Raw genomic sequence first — 19,102 nt, 5'->3', positions numbered from 1 at the left:
GCATGGCACATTCAACATACTGTTTTACTTTAGTCCATGACTCGCTTACCTTCAGGGTCATACGTCACATGAAAACCAAAATAATTCCAAACGCCAGATCTGAATGACGTTCAATTTGCCTGTTGCAAGCAGAGCTTAACTTCTGTCTCGCTAGCTTGCCCTGCGCTCTTCCTTCTGACGATGCTGTCTGTGTTGAGCGCTCAGTGGATCTGCACTCGACAGTGCAGCCTAGGCGGAGTAGTCGAACACAGATTCACTGAGCGCTCAACACAGACAGCATCGTCAGAAGGAAAATTGATAAAATAAATTACAAATGTTGTATTGTTCGATACATATGCGTACCGAACCGAAAGCACTGTATCGAACGGTTCAATATCGATACGAATATCGTTGCACCCCTAATATGTGTGTGTGTGTGTGTGTGTGTGTATATATATATATATATATATATATATATATATATATATATATATATATATATATATATATACATATATGTGTGTGGCAATTGGCCAGCCAGTGACATCACTGTAGTCATGAGAGCCACTCCTTCACAAGAATCAAACCCACCAACGAGGGAAGTGGCTGCATACAAACTTCCTTTACCCCGAGTCTGACAACAGCTGAGCAGCAGGTATACCATCACCTTGTGTTATGATGATGTCACGGGCCTTGCTGTAACAACCCCACCCACAGTGAGGTGGTATTCAATCATAATGGAAAAGGACCAAAATTAGAGTCCATGCGAGTTGAAATGAGGAGGTGCTAATGGAAAAGAGGCTCGAGTTCTTCCTCATTGTGTTGGTATATTTGTAAACTCTAAAAACCAAAAGTCCTTTCTGAGTGAGAAATGTAAAACTTGACCTTGTCAGAGGTTGATCGTGTCTTGTTTACAGGTTTCCAGACTTTTCTTTTAGACTTGTTGTCTCTCACACTCGAGTCTCCCGTGACTTTGCAGGAATCCGAGTAGGCCTAAAATTTGTGAGCAGCTTTACGTTCAGCTACTGCGTTTGCTTTGTTTCAGATTACTTGGCCCAGATCGTCTCCAAGTCTCACCTGGAGACATGTCAGTACCTCAGGGAGGAGCTGCAGCAGATGAGCTGGCAGAGCTTCCTTCAGGATGAGGTGGAAAGCTACCAGAGCAAGGTGTGCTTCAATATGTCCACCCATGAATCCGTAAAGCCAAAAGCCTAGCGTCAGGTGATGGTGGCAGCAGGATAAGCGGGGTAGTTTATCCATTTGTCTCCTCAGTACCTTTATTTAGGTCCCCCTGGAGAATCCTGCTGCGGTCCCTTTAGATATAAAATAATTTAGCATGTTCTTAACTCCGCGCAGAAAACATCCAAAACACATCTGAACTGGATTCTTTGACCTACATCTAGGGGAAGCAGTAATACTTTGCTCCAGTAATATTTTTTTTATTTTAAGCCCATTTATATTTTCTAGAGACGGTTAGATGTTCTACTTTGACAAATTCTTAATTCTCTTTTGTTGAGCTTGTTAAACTCTTGCTGCTCTGGTGTGTGCAGCCTCAGGAGGTGATGTGGCAGCTCTGTGCTGTGAAGATCACAGAGGCCATTCAGTATGTGGTGGAGTTTGCTAAACGCATCGACGGCTTCATGGATTTGTGCCAGAATGACCAGATCGTACTGCTGAAAGCTGGTGAGAGCACAGATTGGATTCATTTTCATTTCGCTTTTTTTAAACTTGTGAAAAGCACAACAACGACGTCGCAATAATCCAGATAAGGAAATCCCAGCAAGTAGATTTAATGCCCCGGGTGTTTTCAGCTGGAGGAGCCTTTCCTCTCAGTTTGTGTGTCCTCAGCATCTCCTCGTTTTCTCTGCCAGGCTCTCTGGAGGTCGTCTTTCTACGAATGTGCCGAGTGTTTGACTCGCAGAACAACACTGTCTTCTTCGATGGGAAGTTTGCAGGTCCTGAAGTCTTCAAAGCTTTAGGTGAGCAGAGTTCATTTTCTACTGAGGTGTCATAGGGTTTTTATCATCGATAAAACCCCTACATAAGCTCCAATTATAAATTAAAACCCCAAATTTATAAATTTAGGGTTAAAATAAATTAAAAGTATGAATTAAAAGTATAGATATTTGTGTGGGCAGTGCTACTTTCTAACAGCTGATAATAATCTGCTAATGTAGAAAGTCTGGTCGGATCTACTTATAACTGAGATGTGTCAAAACTCTACAGGTGTGCACCTATAGCACAGTCAGCTGACTGGACACAGTCACTCAAACTACTTCTATTTCTAAATATGAGGATTTTATAAGTGCCAGTGCAGCTCACAGGTCTGGGCTGGTATCCACACACATTCTGAGAATCCTTTCAGAGAGTTTCTAATGTGGGGCACGGAGGTGCAGTGGTTAGCACTGCCACCTCACAGCAAGACCAAGTGAATAGTTCAAAAAGTCAGCCGTCTCTCCAACCTCCCCTCCATCTCTAACTGTCTGCAGGTGGAGAAGGAACATCCTCTGAGGTTTAAACACTGCAGATATTCTTCTTCCTCCAGTACTGTTACACTTGGTTCTTCTGCCATTTTTTCCTCTCCTAAAGAAACTCTTAAGCCTCCTAAAAGTCTCCCTAGCCCCTCCTAACGGTTTTTCACTTCAGGAACTCTCTTAAGGGCTCAGACGCTTTGTGAATAACTTTTATCTCTACCAAGATTCAGTGCTAACTTTCAGGGGAAATATTTTCTTGGAATTTCATCACTACAGGCTTCTCTTAGTACTTGGAAGCTTTATCTGTTCCTGTATTGATTCCTGAGAGTCGGGTGGGGTCGTGTAACGCAGAAACAGAGTTGGAAAAAAGCCTCAGGTGTGCAAAAGCTGGTGCTTTCCTTGTTTTTCACTGATGAAAGGGGTTTGTAAGGTTGGACACATGTGGACCAGGTGGCTTGTTTGGTTCAGGTTCCTGGTTTTCATGTGTGGAAAAGTTGGTGTAGCATGGGACCTGAGCAATGGAAATGTGACATTACTTCCTGTATTACTCTGAGCAGGGTTACTGCTCAGAGTAATACAGGAAGTAATGTCACATTTCCATCAGGTTTTCTTCCTGATTTTTCATCCTTTCCTGTGTGCCCTCTGAACAGAGTGGAATCAGATGCCTGCTTTTCTTTCTTTCTCAGACTAAAGTTTGAACACTCGTGCAGCTGCTTTGACTTGCAGCCTGCCACAGAGGAAGACCGTGCCTCCAAATCACATGTCCTCCTTCGCTTTAGTGCTTCTCTTTGACTGAAGATGCGTCTTTTTAACATTTTTTAACTACTCCAAACATCTCAAGATGCATCAGAAAAGAAGCCACCCCAAAAAAAGTAACAGGGAACGTTTGGCTGCTTCTTTGGATCATCGATCACAAAATCACAGGAATGATGTCGCAGTTCTTGTCTGTTGGATTGTCTTAAATAATAAAATATGTGTTGATGTGATAATTACATTTTCTACAACGCTACTGATGCAATCTGACGTTTCTGTTGGCCTCTGTAAGTCACTGAGCATGTTTCCGGTGTTTTCCGTGTTCTCCCAGGCTGTGATGATTTCATCACTGCGGTGTTCGACTTTGCTAAGAGCATGTGCTCGCTGCACCTATCAGAGGACGAGCTTGCTCTCTTCTCAGCGTTCATTCTGCTTTCTGCAGGTACGTCCTTCCTTCACCATCTGATCAGATGTTCTACACTGACTTGTTGAGTTAAATAACTGTGTGTGTGTGTGTGTGTGTGTGTGTGTGTGTGTGTGTGTGTGTGTGTGTGTGTGTGTTTGTTTAGATCGGTCGTGGCTGCAGGAGAAGCTGCAGGTGGAGAAGCTGCAGCAGAAGACTCAGCTTGCTCTGCAACATGTGCTGCAGAAGAACCAGAGAGAGGACGAAGTCCTGAACAAGGTACCCATGGTGCATGCAAACCTCTGTGTGTGTGTGTGTGTGTGACACACACACACACAGAGTACATGAATGGAGCGTAAACATGCAGACGGGAACTAAACTAAAAATTATACTCAAATTTGAGCCACACAGACTTTTCTGAAAAGTTCGAGCTTAACATCCGAAAAAGTGCTTAACTATTTTTTTCAGCATTTTAGTAAAACAGTTAATTTGAAAATGAATAGATAACAATGATAACTAAACATTTAAATATGATTTTGATTAAAGTCTTTGAGCAGACTGTTAGATTCATAATTACAGAAACATACACAGTGATGTCTGCAATGAACGCACTGTATTGTGCTTGTCGATGTACTTGTCAACTCAGAAACAGTTTGACGCACAACTGAAAGTTGTTGTGGTTATCAGTATTCTTTTGTTGCACCAATGAGTTGGTTGTAGATGCAAAAAATCATAATAATGTGCTGGCAGAGAAAACTAACCAAAAACATGGTAAATATAATCCAGCAGGGCATGCCTAATGGAGAAATAGCTCTTTGCTGCCCTGTTGTGGACAAGTGTGGAAGTACAACTGTATAACTCATATTTCTCCACTGAGCACCAGTGAAGTTAAGGGTGTAAGAATACTCATGAGACTGTGTATGGTAGACTCTTTGTGATCACATTACACATTATTCTAAAGAGCTAAACATTAATTTATTCCCACTTCCTTTCTTCGTCTTCTTCTTCTTCTTTTTTTTACTTCTCCGCTTCTATCCTAATTTCTCTTTATTGTCTCCTCTTTTCTATTCTTGGTTCCTTGTCTCCTCCCTTTCCTTGCCTCTTTCTTCTCATTTCTCCCATCAGCTCAGATGTGAGGCGTCAGCGTTGCGTTCGCTGTGCAGTCGACACACTGAGAAGCTGTGCACGTTCAGAGCCGTTTACCCGGACATCGTTCGATCGCACTTCCCTCCTCTTTATAAGGAGCTGTTCGGTGCTGACCTCGAACTGACCCTGCAGAACAGCGACTGAACTGTCACTGGCACCAAAGCCGGTGTATCCAGACAGATTGCGCCCAGTTTCCATAGACACTGCGGACGGGGCGGCGTCCTACACAGCCGAAGATGGCGACTGTGCAGCTGCTGTACTTCATCTCCTGGACACCTGACACAGACACAAAGAAACCCGAGTTCATCTTCTCCTCAGTTTGTTTTTCCTCCTCCTCGTCCTCCTCTCGTGTCTGTGAGTTTGCTCTGAGGAGTCAGGTGGTCTCATTAGCCCACGTCATGTATCCAGGCTTCTGAACCTGGATCAGACTCACCTCTAACAGTACTCGCACTGATACTTGTTTTTTGTTTCGTTTACCTGATTGTTAAAGCTTTGAGTTTCCTGCGTTTGTTGGAGAGAATGATGTTGGATCCATTGACTTGTCCACAGACAGTTTTACTTTATGATCAAAAGATTAAAAGGTAGCAAAAATAATTTCCTAATTTTAATTTGCAAAGTAAAATTGTTCTTATCCTTTGTGAGAGTGAGTGCATATGAAAAGCACCACATTCACACAGCTGCTTCTACAACTTTGGATACTTTGTGGAAATGTTATGTTACATTGATCATAGTCTCAGCTGATATTAGCAAAATGATCAAATAATCCCAACGTCCTCTTGACTTCTATCCAGTGACATCAGTTGCAACATTTTCAGTGCTATTTACTGAAAATACTGTATGAGTCATTGCTCAGATACATAGCACAGCACCACAGCCGTGATCTCCAGTTCCAAAGTGACAAAAACTGCATTTCCTTTAATCACCACTTGATGCTAGCTCTGAAAGTGAGTCGGTGCATAGAGACTCCTATGTTGGAATGCCAAACTTACAAAACAATACAAACATTTATTTTGGAATCTGTAGTTTTTTAACTCATCCATTTAGCTTAAAGTCATTCAATTCAATTTTATTTATACAGCGCCAAAGAAGTCGCTTCAAGGCGCTTTATATTGTACAGTAGACCCTACAATAATAGATACAGAGAAAAAAACGAACAATCAAATGACCCCCTATGAGCAAGCACTTTGGCGACAGTGGGAAGGAAAAACTCTCTTTTAACAGGAAGAAACCTCCGGCAGAACCAGGCTTAGGGAGGGGCGGGGCAATCTGCTGTGATTGGTTGGGGCAAGAGAAGGAAGACAGGATAGAGACATGCTGTGGAAGAGAGCCAGAGCTTAATAACAGGTATGATTCAGTGCAGAGAGGTCTATTAACACAAGTCCCATGATGCATTGAAGAAACACCCAGTGCATCATGGGAATCCCCCAGCAGCCTATGCCTATGACAGCATAACTAAGGGAGGACTCAGGGTCACATGATCCAGCCCTAAATATATCCTATTGTCATGGCTGCTTAATTGATGGCTGTCTGCCTTTATTGAAATTATGTGACAACTGGTATGTGCTGCTGTGAGTTGCAGACTGTACAAGCTCTGTGCTTTGTTTTTGGTGAGTGAAATTATAGTCATTTATACGTCTATTACTAACTAGCAGATAGCACATGTGTTTCTGTGCATTGCATTCATAGCAGCTTGCTAACCAAGCTTGCTACCATCAGCTCATACCTCATACTCAGCAAATATTGTGACATCCATCATCAAAAAAAAAAAAAGGTTCAAAAACGATGGGTAGTCGTCCATCTTTTATATACAGTCTATTAGGCCCACTAAGGAAATATCAAATCAATAACTGAGAAAAGAAGAAAACTCAAATGAATCCATGTGTTAAATTAAAGCTGTTCCTGTTTCTGCAGTGGTCTGGGACCAGTCTGCGTTCGTTTCCAGTCTCTATGAGGCATACAGTGCAAAATCTGGTTCTGTTTGTGTGCCATGATGTTCGTACTGCCATCAAAGCAACTCGGTGGTTGTTCACAACACTTTCGATGAGCTCTTCTCCTTTGTACCAGGGTGCCGTGTTCTGGTGTACATGTGTGGCCCCCTGTGTATGCAAACCTTTTATTTTATGTTATTTTTAGCACAAGCTGTCTGCCGTGTCGAAGAGTTGTAGAGCTTTCACATCATGTTGTATCTGCCCTCTGTGACTGTCATTAACTCTGTCCTAACTTTCACTGCAGGGCCCAGGGTGTAGCTGATGAAATAACACAGGATAAATACAGATTCTGCTTCATCAGTCACCATTTCTTTCAATTTACCTGAAGATGAGTTGTTTTTTGTTTTTAAATCTGATTTGATGAGTAATAAACTACTGTGCAGTGCTGTCAGCAAGATTATAATGAGGCCTCATCCCTTCTGAGGCATCAAATCCCCAAAGTTCTCTGTTTTAGATGTTAATGTTGTGTCTTTTCTTGTAGCCAAGGAGACAAACTAAATAGTAAACATGATGAAGACAGCTGATTAATTTTACCCAATATAACGAATGATTTTTATCGGTTAAATTGTGTGTAATTAAAACACCCATGCGACAGGTCCTCCTCCCTTCAGCAGCAGAGATTTAACAGCCATAGAATCAGTCTCTATGATTTCACCGTGACCCCCATCCTCCCTCGCATTCATCCAGCCTCCTCCTCCTCAGCTGCCCATCTGTTGCATGTGTCCCGGCACCTCCTGCAGATATTCACAGCAGTAAATCTTTAGCACCACCTGGTGGCTGTGACACTGAGCTGTATATTTTACTTTGTGTGTGCTTAAAAGCTTTTTACTCTGTTAGATGCTGGAAAAAGAATGCAACATTTAAACTTTTCCCTTTCCTGTAAAACAAGAATATGCAGCAAGCCTCCACTCAGATTAGCAGACACACTTTACAAATTACACAGAGGATTACAAAAGTAAAAACAAAGAAACAATTAAACATGTGTTATCCCTCCTGTATTTCCAAAAGAAAAATCATGTTAACATGATTAGAATTCAACATAATAAGAGCAATACTACAAAAAACAAGCTTTGAGGAGCAATACTGACCCTGCCTCATAGGAAGAAACAACAACTATGCAGTGTGAAGAAAGGGATGTGTTGCACTAAAGGCAGTCTCTCCACTGCCTAGAGTGTGTGTGTGTGTGTGTGTGTCCACCCCTGTTTGTGGAATTTTTACCCACGTGCAGCATCAGAACAGAAGAAAGTCACAGTGAATGAATCCATGAGACTTGCTGTCAAACGTCTGTTTGGTTGTTTTTGTGCCTCTTAGGCAGCAAAAACACACCAGTCACAGGTCCCAGACTGTGGAAGTGAGCTCCTCTGAATCTTAATAAAACAAAAAAAAACACAACGCATGGCTTCAGACTTGAGAAAGTCACAGATAGTGTTGGGTCTGTGTTTCCACAAGCCCCACTAGTTTAGAGACTTATTCTCGTTAACGACAAAAACAAGACGAACATCTTTTACTTGCTAGCAAGGGAGGCCCCAGCCAGCGTCTCAGAAAGTACTCTGAATCCTTTTTTTTTTTTTTTTTTTTTTTGCCCGTCCCGTTTGGCTCTTTTGCCATCAGAATTCTTTCTTCGTCTAAAGGTGAAGAAAGATGCCCAACGGATTTACTTTACCAAATGGACCGTCCCAGCCTTGCCGTAATGGTCTATTTGATTCACCTTTTTTTAAAATTGTTTATTTTATTTTCACTTGCTAAATACGGGACAGATTTGACTGGGGAAAAGAAAGAGGGAAAGAAAAACAGCGGGGAAGAGGGACGGGGATAAAGGGCAAAAAACAACAAAATAAGCGGACAAAAAATCCATCTATCAATCACCTGGATCACCTGTTGAGAAAGAAAAAAGAGAAAACAAGCAGAAGAAAAAAAAAGAGCAACATAATAAACAGCATCAGGATGATATATGTGAATATAACAGTAAATACTAAATATTAAACATTACTGTGCAGCACGTAAGATCGACAGCGCACAGTGTGCTTTGAGGTAGGAGCCAAAAAGGGTGTAGTTTGTGTTTGTGAGCACCCGTGTGTACAGCCTGTGAGCAAAACTCCAGACATCCAGAACACAAGAGGCCAAGGAAGACCAACAGAGGGGCAGCCGCGCCACTATCCCAGAAAGACCTGAGGAAAGCCCCAGATGAGGGGTCAGTCAGCAGCCGCGGAGCCAAAGCCAGGGGGGGTTGCAGTGACGTGCCCGTGAGCTCCACCTGCAACCAACTGTGCCAGAGTGACCGAGCTCCAGGCCGAGAGGCTGAGGGCACCCCACCCCCGAAGTGAGAATCATTGAGAATAAATAATTTATTTTTGGTAAGACCATCATTTTTATAGCGGCAACCCTTCCCATGAGTGATATGGGTAGACATTTCCATCTAGCCAGATCGCCTTCTACCTTCTTTAAAAGTGGGATATGGTTTAATTTAGTTAGATCTGCAAGCTTGGGAGAAACATTAATACCTAAATATTTTATATTTCCCGATTGTGGTAGTGTTGAAGAAGAATTATGGAGGGAGCAATTAATCGGGAGGACTGTAGATTTTGACCAGTTAATTGAGTAATCTGATATTCTTGCAAAAGAGTTTATCAATTCAATCACCCCAGAGATATTGGTTTGTGAGTTTTGGAGAAAAAGTAACACATCATCCACATAAAGGCTGATTTTATGTTCCACATTATTTGTGGTGAATACAACGTTTTATAGAAATTCCTGAAAATGTTGTTTATTTGTTTCGGGTCATATACTGTGTTCCCAGATGAATCTTGAACAGCACATACAGTTGTTTTTTCTTTATTTATTTTTGGCTGGTGTGCTAGAAATTGACCGGATTTATTACCATGTTTGTAACTTTGTAAGCTACGTACTAAGAATTCTGTTTTTTTATTTTTATTTTATCAATTATCTCATTTAATTCTAGTTTTGTTTTGCGTATTTTGTTCAATGTTTCCTGATCTTGGTGGGACGCGTAGGCTTTTTCTAAGGATTTGATGCTTTTTTTCTAATTCCTGAATATTCTCTGAATCCTACCACAAAATGACCCCGGCGACGGCCTCCGCTTGCTGCCTTTTATTGGGAAGACAGTTCACACAATACACATCACAGCAAAGCAACGCCCACCATAACCCCCCAAAAATGGTTCTAAGACAAGGCACTATGTGTGTGTATGTGTAAACATCTGTATGCATGTGAGAGTGTGTGTGTGTGTGTGTGTGTGTTTGAGTGAGTGTGTGAGAAGTTGTGTCTCTATGTATGCATGACTTCCTGCTCACCAAAAGGATCATAAAAGCAGGAAGCAACATCACAAGAAACAGATCTTTCAGATAGAATGTATCTGCAATAAAAGCCTCTCCAGCCAGTGGTCAGAGACAAAGGAATGTCTTGATCCTATAGATTGAACTCAGACCTTACAAATTTAAGAAGCACAATGACAACATTCAACAATTAGACTTTACAGATAGCATTACACCAAAGAGTAGAAGTTAACAAGACTAGTGATTTTACTTTGGAAAAGGGATGATTCAACAGTCTCGTTTGATCTAATGATAATTCTTTCTCTTTTTGTTGTAAGTTCATTGTATATAAATATTCTTATTTACATATTAAAAGAAATGTTCTGTGATACATACACAAGATACTGGCAAGCGAAAAAATCCAGGTTTCAGTCTCTGTGATCAAAGTCACAGTGCATGTGCCTGTTCAGGATGGATGTGCAGGATTGTTCAACATCCTTCACTCTCTTCCTCCAGAGTCGAGCTCTACGCCCACATCACTGATCTATGATTAGTTACATGTCAGAGGGTTAATTATATTTTTAGTAATGACCTAGTAAAACTAAATTTTGACCTTATTTGAAAGAAAACTACCTGGATGATGATCATCATAATCTGCTGGGTGGTAGGGTCGTCTGTATGTTTTGTGCTGTAATTTAAAGAAATGTATACATTTATAGAAGGCTGAAACAATGTAGAGATGCAGAATCATACATCGTTTTTATTACCTGCACCACCTCCCAGGTGGCTCAGTCTGTGGCCGTTCCTGGTTGATTCTTTGTCAAGTGTGTCATCGAAACATCTAAAAACTGAGATTAATGCTGATACTTCAAATTTAATTTGCAATCTTTACACAAAGTCTGATATTTTTGTAGCTCAGGATGCTTTTCTGTTAAAACAGGATGTGTTTGTGTTGGTTACTTTCGTTGGTTACATTTTCAGAATGTACCTGCTTTACCTGCTGGTCAAGTTTTATTGTAAAAGCACATTACAGACGATTGAATTTGGTTAATGGGTCACAAAGCTTGCAGGTTTCGCCACCTGCAGACTCAACTCTATCATAGTCCTAATCATATCAGTCCACCTATGTTGGCTGCCATCCCTATTACCATTGTACATTCTGCTTCATCTCATCACGTCTCAGTCTTTAGCCCAGTAACAGTATTTCTATACCTAACTTTAGCCATAAATTATGTAAAGCAATAATGTAAATCTTGCCATTTTATGCTTTGTCTATTGGTTAGAGTACAAAAAACCATGTCAATGCAAATTTTAATTGATAAGTTAGGAGCAGGCCTAGATAGACTCCACTGTGGACACAGGAGCTAACGGTGAAGCAGTGCTTTCGTTATCTGGTTGTTAAGTGATGACGTATTAACCCTGCTTCCAGGTCCAAGCTCCTACTACGTTCATCAAGGGTCTTGCCTTTTTAACGTGTTGTGTTACTTTGTATCTTGTTTTATTTAATATAAAAAAGCCACTAATAACCCGTAGTCATTGTGAGCTTCTGTGGGGTTGTTTTTTTGTTTTTTTTGTTTGTTTTTTAGTGCTATTCATGTGCAGCACCTTTTTATGCTCATATTTAAAAATTTTACTATAGCCCATGTTCTCACAGCTTGCCAGAAAGCAATTATTATTAAGAAATAGGTGTTTAAGTTTTATTATTGGAACGCTTCAGAAAAGAGTCACTCTGTGCAAAAGATTTCAACGGGTACATGAAGCTTAGGATTAGGAATTTTCCTCGTGTCTTCCAAACCAGCATAATAAAGTGGACATGAAATGTATTAAGGCTAATTTACACCATAGAGCCCTACTCTACTCTAAATTAACTTTTAGGGTTGTCCAACTCCAGTCCTCGAGAGCTGCTGTCCTGCAGCTTTTTGACGCATCCTTGTTCCGACACACCTGAATCACATGAATGGCTTGTTATCATGCCTTTGCCAAACTTGATGCATGCTGAAGAGGTAATCCAACCATTTGATTCAGCTGCGCTGGACAGCAGCTCTCGAGGACTGGAGTTGGACACCCCTGCTATACGTGAAGCTGGATTTAAGAAATACGTGTTTTAAGTTTTTAGAGCATGTTTAGTGCCATCTTGTGTCAGTGCAGAACGTGGTTGTTTGCAGCTAATAGACTTACTTACATTACTCTATGGCAGATAACTCAGCAATCTAAGGGGTCACTTTTGTACTGCCTCTGACTACAACAGTGTTTTTTTTTCTTAAAAAACCAAGCATATGATATCCACTTTTACTCTCTCCCACTGGGTCTTCGTTGTTGGCTAGCTTAGCTGAAACAGGAAAATCCACCTGTTAGCCAGGATGTTGGGGGTTTGTTGAGCATTTTATGAATGAAAGCAGTGTGGAGGAGAGCTTGTTTGAGTCTGGTGCATCACGGATTTGAGTTTATTGAGCAATGTAACCAGATGATGTCTAAAGATGTAATCAGTACATACAGTACAGTAGTCTTTCTTTTACTTAGCACATCAAAGGAGTTTACAGTTATAACAGCTTACTTACATGCACATCAAACCGCAAACATAACTACCCTTTGTACTCAACCCAACAAGGAAAAATCTCTTGTGTCAGTGCTGTACTGGCACAAACTGGCACTAAACATGTGTTTCAGTTTAATGACTAACCTTACAGATGCATTAGGTGTTCTTCATTTTCCACGTCTTTTCCCTGCCATAAGGTTTCCTTTGTCTGTGCCCATCGGGGACGCTCACATTGAATTTATCAAGGGGAAAAATGTTGTCGTTCATCCCCTTTACCTTTACTGTGTTAATAATTATCCTAACTGTAGCTCTGTAGGTAGCCACCAGCTAGGCCAACTTCCAAAAACCTTGAAACATTGCTGCTGTTTAGTTTTCTGTCTTCATTTAAGTCCAAAGTGACAGAGTCTGAACACGGTTTATGATCTTTAGACGGAGACTAGTGAGCTAACTTCCTGTCATGTTCAGCTCTATTTGTAAATCTTCTTTTTCATGGATGTTAAACTTTATTGTAACCTCTGTTAGAGCAGCCACAGTAAACATTTCATTGAAGATGAACAAATTTGGGCCATTCTTAAGTCTCAGTATTTGAGTTGGGAAACCAAGGAATAGTCTGGAACCTGAAATGGCTAATGATGCCAGACTTAAGAGGTGGATACTTCTTTGAAGTGTGCCACCTGGGCCACATGCTAGTCGATGAGTTGTAATATGAATTCTCTGCCGATGAGTCAACGCAGTCCCAAAAAATGGCCGGCATACAGATGTCCTTACTCACGCTCACTGTTTAATGATGAATCTGACCGTAGCAGACTCACAGACATGAAAATTCTTCATTTACCTGTTGAATAGTTCTGTGTTATCACTTTACATTTTTCGTTGTCATTATCCATCACCTAAATGCATACCCTCCATGGCCGCCCCTCGTTCTGTAAGTAACTTCATCGATTTTTCTGTACAGGCCACAAGAAAATACTGCTATAGATGCTGCTGAGCATCAGTCTTTTTAGAGTACCTGCTGATTTATATGCATCATAATGTAAGATACATGGTTTGATATGCACAGCTCTGTCTTTAGTAACAGTTGTTTTTGTGTTTTTGAAATGCGTAGGTGCTAGGTTAACAGGGTCTCGATTTTACCAGCTTTGCTACATGTATGTTTCCTCACAGGAGGACACATTAAAGGAAACCTGTGTTTTACTGTTCGTTTATTATAACTGTCCAACAGTGACATTTAGACAGGTCGCCATGTTTAACTTTTTAACTGATCTAAATTTTCCATTAAGTTTAAATAATATGAACTTTCACAAAACTTTCACTGTCAGAAATAAAATGTGCAATCTGACGACATATTCCTTCTAAGAAATATGCACCTGTTTACGGTCCTTAGTTCTACAAAAAATGAATTTTCCTTTAAATTATCAAATGTAATTATGATTATGAAATATCATAGTACAGTAATGTTATTTCCCAGCCTGTACCTGTATCAGTGTGTTAGGCCTGGGGCTATCAGTTTCTCATTTCAACTGGTCAAACATGACTGCTTTTGATACAAACAGAGCTGCTGTATGTGAAATATAAAAAAATAAATAAAACTGGGAAAGAGAATTTTTGGCTTTTTTTTTTTTTTTTAATTTCTCTTATTTTTGCTGGTGGTTAAAAATAAATCCTCAACAGCTGGTTGGCACACTGAACCAGCATGGCTACCACAGCATCCTGCAGTGACATGCCATCCCATCATTTATTTTTCAACAGCACAGTGACCCCAAACACACCTCCAGGCCGTGTGAGGGCTGTTTGACCGAGGAGAGTGATGGAGTGCTGATGGCCTCCACAGTCACCTGACCTAAACCCAGTGGAGATGGTTTGGGATGAGATGGAGCGCAGAGTGAAGGCAAAAGGACCAACAAGTGCTCAGCATCTCTGGGAACTCCTTCTGTTGGAAAACCCTTTTCAGGAGACGACCTCATGAAGCTCATGGAGAGAGAGGCAAGAGTGAGCAAAGCAGGAATCAAAGCAAAGGGGGGATATTAGGAAGTAGCTCAAATATAAAACATTTCACACTTTTTGGTTTATTACATAATTCCACATGTGTTCATTCATAGTTTGGATGCCTTCAGTGATAATCTGCCATGGAAATAGTCATGGAAATAAAGAAAAACCATTAAATGAGAAGCTGTGTCCAAACTTTGACTGGTAGTGTACATGTGTATATATATTTCTTGGTGAAATTGCATCAGGTCATCAAAGCAATGATGATTCTAAAGCGGATGAAGAAATGGAGTTGCACAGATCAGGAGTGGCAGCATCTGTTTAAGCTGGGTGGAGTACCTCAGTATTTGTATATTCCAAACAATGACAGGAACACTTTGTGCTTCTGTCTGTCCTTCCATGTGAGGAGCAGAACCAGCTGCATAACTGTATGTATGGTGATGCTGAGGCTACAAAACAGGTTGTATTGATGAAGTATGGCACTTTCCCAATAAGACAGACACGCTGTTTAACAATTACATCCAAACTTTTTTACAGCATAAGCAGGAGGCATCCAGTTTCTCATTCCCAACATACCGATGATTTATCATGTCCTGAGGCATCTTATAGTAAGGCAAGAGGTACCCTTCAGCATCCTTACGATACGCTCCAGATTCATAATTGAATCCAGTAGAATGCTGCTCGTGGCGGTAACACTCGCTCCAGCTGTCTATTCCAGCCCTAACCCTAACCTTAACCCCATCAGACAGTGTTTTCCAAAGTGATCATGATCAGAGCGTAAAACACATTTACATGTATAGATTCATTCCAAACTGCTCTCATGGCACCAAACACGTAACATACAGACGATTGCTCCCATGGCGTCGGTGTGTTGGTTATCCGGAAACTGTGAAAGCTCCTGAGGAGCAGCAGAAGCACGTCGATGACTATTATGAGAAAGACTGTGTCAGAGGAGATCCTGCAAGCATATTTATATTTACCTCACAACCAGGTGAGTGGATTCCACCTTTAGGACCTTTCCTGGGTGATCTCACCAGTGAATTAGATTGTGGAGAGAGAGAGGAGAACAGACACACACCCGGTTGCTGTCTCTGATACCGTCGAGTGTGATAAAAAGAAGTTTCATCTGAAGAAGGATGCAACTGTGAAAAAAGTCCAAGTGGTCGACAACAAACGCAGAGTGCTGCCTGATTATATAACACTACCAGACTACAGCATCCATACTTAGTGCAGTAGTGGGCTCTGGTAATTTTGGTCGACAGTGTTATTGAAAATGCATCCAGAGTTATTTCATAATTTCATAATTTAATAAATGATTTTGCCAATGATTTAGAAGTACAACAAGTTTTTGCTGCAAATGTCCATCATAAGAATTTAAGTTGTATTTATTTAGTTCAAAACTTGTTTATTCAAGTAAAATCTATCAGACTAATTATGTTGAATAAACCCAGACTGAGGAGGTGAAAGGATGCTGGAGAGCATGCAGACGAATCTGGCACTGCTGGAGCTGATATACAAATCATCACCAAGTGTGAGCAGGATTATTATCAGTAATGCAAACAAAGATTTTTTTAATGCAATGCATTAAAAAAAGCACTAAAAAGTACTCCAGTATTCTTCATAGATGCCTGTCACTTGTGAGATGGGGCGAGCGTGAGGAGAATGCGCTGACTTATGCATCTGTGCATCGAGCTGATGACAGTGCCAAACATACAGGAAGGAAAAATGTTTTATCAGCTGTGACCAGATCAGCAGACGTGACGTGGAATGATTGTTATTGACAGACAACAAGAGTGTTACAGCCGCTGCAGGGTGGTATTTATTTTTACAAACCCTCGCAGGTTTAAACACACTGGTACGTACAGCTATTGGTCCATATATGAATGTTTTTCTTTTTTATTACTGCTAAAAGATAACAGAACAAATGTTTTACCAGTTTTGTAATGCTAAAGATGAGAGGATTTTCTGTTATTGTTAAAATATGTCAAAATTAATGTTTTTCCTGTTATTGCTCAAGGTTACCTCAATGTTTCTTTTTTCTATTATCATTGCAGAAAGATGTCCTGTTTTATTTGTATTAAAGTTCTTAATAAATAGTTATTGCTCAATGTAATTATTTACTTGTATTGTTTTTATCTGCATTGTACACGTGCACAGTTATAGTTATGACATACACAAACATATAGGCTGTGTCCCAATTCATTGTCTGCACGCTTGAAGTACGCGCACTACGCGTACTACGTACGGTGCGTACTATAAGTATGAGAAGTGCGGAAGTGAGAGGCTTGTTAAATGGGACGGTATACGCTTCATCTCGCTGTTCAGGTTGCCTAGCAACCATGATACTAACCGCGAGACACGTTACATACAGCTTTGTGTGACAGAAATGAAGGAGAAAAATGTTTTGTTGGTCATTCATTTTTGTCATGACATCACTTTGATTAGTTGAGTATCTGAGGCTGAAACCACGGGACTGTAAAACATGATTGTTGGGCCTCATTTCATTTAAGATTAGTTAGTAAATAACAATTAGTTAAAGTTGTTCATGAGACTAAAGTCATCTCACTGTGGTAATGTAAATATAATATGGCCAATATTATAGTATTGTCAGATTATTATGATATATATATATACACATATATATACATATATATATACACACATATACATATATCACTGACTTTCAGCTTGTTGTGTTTGTGGATATATGACTGACTTTCATTATTAAACATTCGCACATAAATAAGTGACGTCATATTCAATACTTTTGACAGTTCACTCTTCGGCCGCTCCATCTTATTAGGGAAATTCCATATACATAAATTTCAAAACTAAATGCCATCATTTAATTTGTTTTTGATTGAAATTGAATATTACTTAAACTCTCTTAAATTAACTTCCAATAAAAAAGGTTTATCATTGATTGAAATTCATTCAGAAATGTTTAACGAATGAGCTGTTACAACTTTCAAATACTTTTGTTCTTTTTTCTTTTTTTATCCTTTATTTATTCATCCTTCTTATTTCATTGTACTGTATATTGTTACTCTTATTTGCCTTGTATGTCTACTGTACAAACTGAACTGGAATGACTGACTGTTCGCTTTATAATTTCAATAAAGTTTTGAAAAAAAAAAAAACCTCTTCGGCCGCTCCCTTCTGCCATATTTTGCGGCAAAATTATCCACACCCACCGCCGCGCTATGAATTGTGGGATATATGGGACCACGAAGCGTGCACCGGACCGCGCTTGATATTTGGGGAAATCGACGGATTTGGAGTATGCATTTGAAGTACACTTCGAATTGGGACAGCCGTCGTCGCGTGGCGGTGATGTAACCGCACTTAAAATACGTACTTCAAGCGTGCAGACCCTGAATTGGGACACAGCCACCGTCTGTTAAAAATATGACAAACCATAGCAAAACTACAAGCAAGATTAGTCCCATACATATTTAATTCAAATTAATTCAATTCGATTTTATTTATATAGCGCCAAATCACAACAACAGTCGCCTCAAGGAGCTTTGTATTGTACAGTAGACCCTACAATAATACATACAGAGAAAAACCCAACAATCATATGACCCCCTATGAGCAGCACTTTGGTGACAGTGGGAAGGAAGAAACCTCCGGCAGAACCAGGCTCAGGGAGGGGCGGAGCCATCTGCTGCGACCGGTTGGAGTGAGAGAAACCAGTTGTCATTACTTTTAGTTAAATAAAGGACCTAAATGTAAACAGCACTGCTGCTTCTGCATCTGCCTGCCATCTTTTTTCTGTCCGGTAGATGGCAGTAGTGTACAGGTGTAGCTATTCTCACCTGCAGTTGATGGAAAGCAGCATTTTCAGCCTCAAACAGGGAGATTAAACCAATTTTCTTGCTGACATTCTCCGCAGAGCTCATCACGGTCCCGATGCTTGTATCACACACTGTTTGAATCACATTGCTTTGCAACCAACAGAGGTTGCGTCTATGTTTTTCTCAATTATAGGATATGTTTTTCAGTGTTTTACACAGCAGGAATGTCACTTGTCATGGAGCACAGTTTCTCTTCTGCTTATTTTGTATTTCTCCCCCGCTGCTCACATTTCAAGCTTTGAGATTTGATCCAGGTTTTGAAGGTAGAAGTAGCCTTTTGTGAGCTCCTGTCTGAGGATTTTTCAGTCCTCTGTCAGACCCTTTGTTTTCACTTCTTACTTCAGTTCTTCCATCCACACATTGTCACATTTTAGGGCAAAGACAGAACTAAAAATAAACAAAGGCATAAATGAGGATTTCAGGGTTTTGGATGACATCTTTATTTTCTGATTCCCAAAGAGCAACACTGCAGTCAAGGCGAAATAGTACCCACTGTGTCCTCCGTGAACAAACACATATATCGAACACACACTGTGTGAACACAGCCGAAGCTGCTTTCATTGAGCAGACCTTAAATTACAGGTCACAAGGAACACGTGACATTGTCCTCATCCAATCAGAAAGCCTAAAATGAACTGGAATGAATAACACACCTGTTTGAAGTGTGACTACGAATCATGCGAGCTGAGAATCTTGTAGTTAGGT

At 40.4% G+C, this 19,102-nt stretch overlaps 1 protein-coding gene across 2 annotated transcripts in view; it reads left to right on the top strand.

Moving 5' to 3' along the window:
* The window catches only part of LOC113008303 (nuclear receptor ROR-alpha A-like), a 175,795-nt gene extending 161,642 nt beyond the window's left edge, over positions 1–14,153 (top strand). For both annotated transcript variants that reach the window (XM_026145671.2, XM_026145747.2), the window contains 6 exons: positions 1,025–1,146; positions 1,530–1,662; positions 1,851–1,958; positions 3,538–3,648; positions 3,776–3,888; positions 4,735–14,153. In XM_026145671.2, the coding sequence (XP_026001456.2) occupies positions 1,025–1,146; positions 1,530–1,662; positions 1,851–1,958; positions 3,538–3,648; positions 3,776–3,888; positions 4,735–4,899 (752 nt within the window). In that variant the 3' untranslated portion in view covers positions 4,900–14,153. The remainder of the gene's footprint in view (positions 1–1,024; positions 1,147–1,529; positions 1,663–1,850; positions 1,959–3,537; positions 3,649–3,775; positions 3,889–4,734) is intronic.
* The last annotated feature ends 4,949 nt before the right edge of the window (positions 14,154–19,102 follow it).

Source organism: Astatotilapia calliptera, chromosome 1 (genome assembly GCF_964374335.1).
Source record: "Astatotilapia calliptera chromosome 1, fAstCal68.1, whole genome shotgun sequence".
NCBI lineage: Eukaryota > Metazoa > Chordata > Actinopteri > Cichliformes > Cichlidae > Astatotilapia > Astatotilapia calliptera.
The sequence above is the reverse complement of the archived record's forward strand: the minus strand, read 5'-3'. Positions and strand labels throughout refer to the sequence as shown.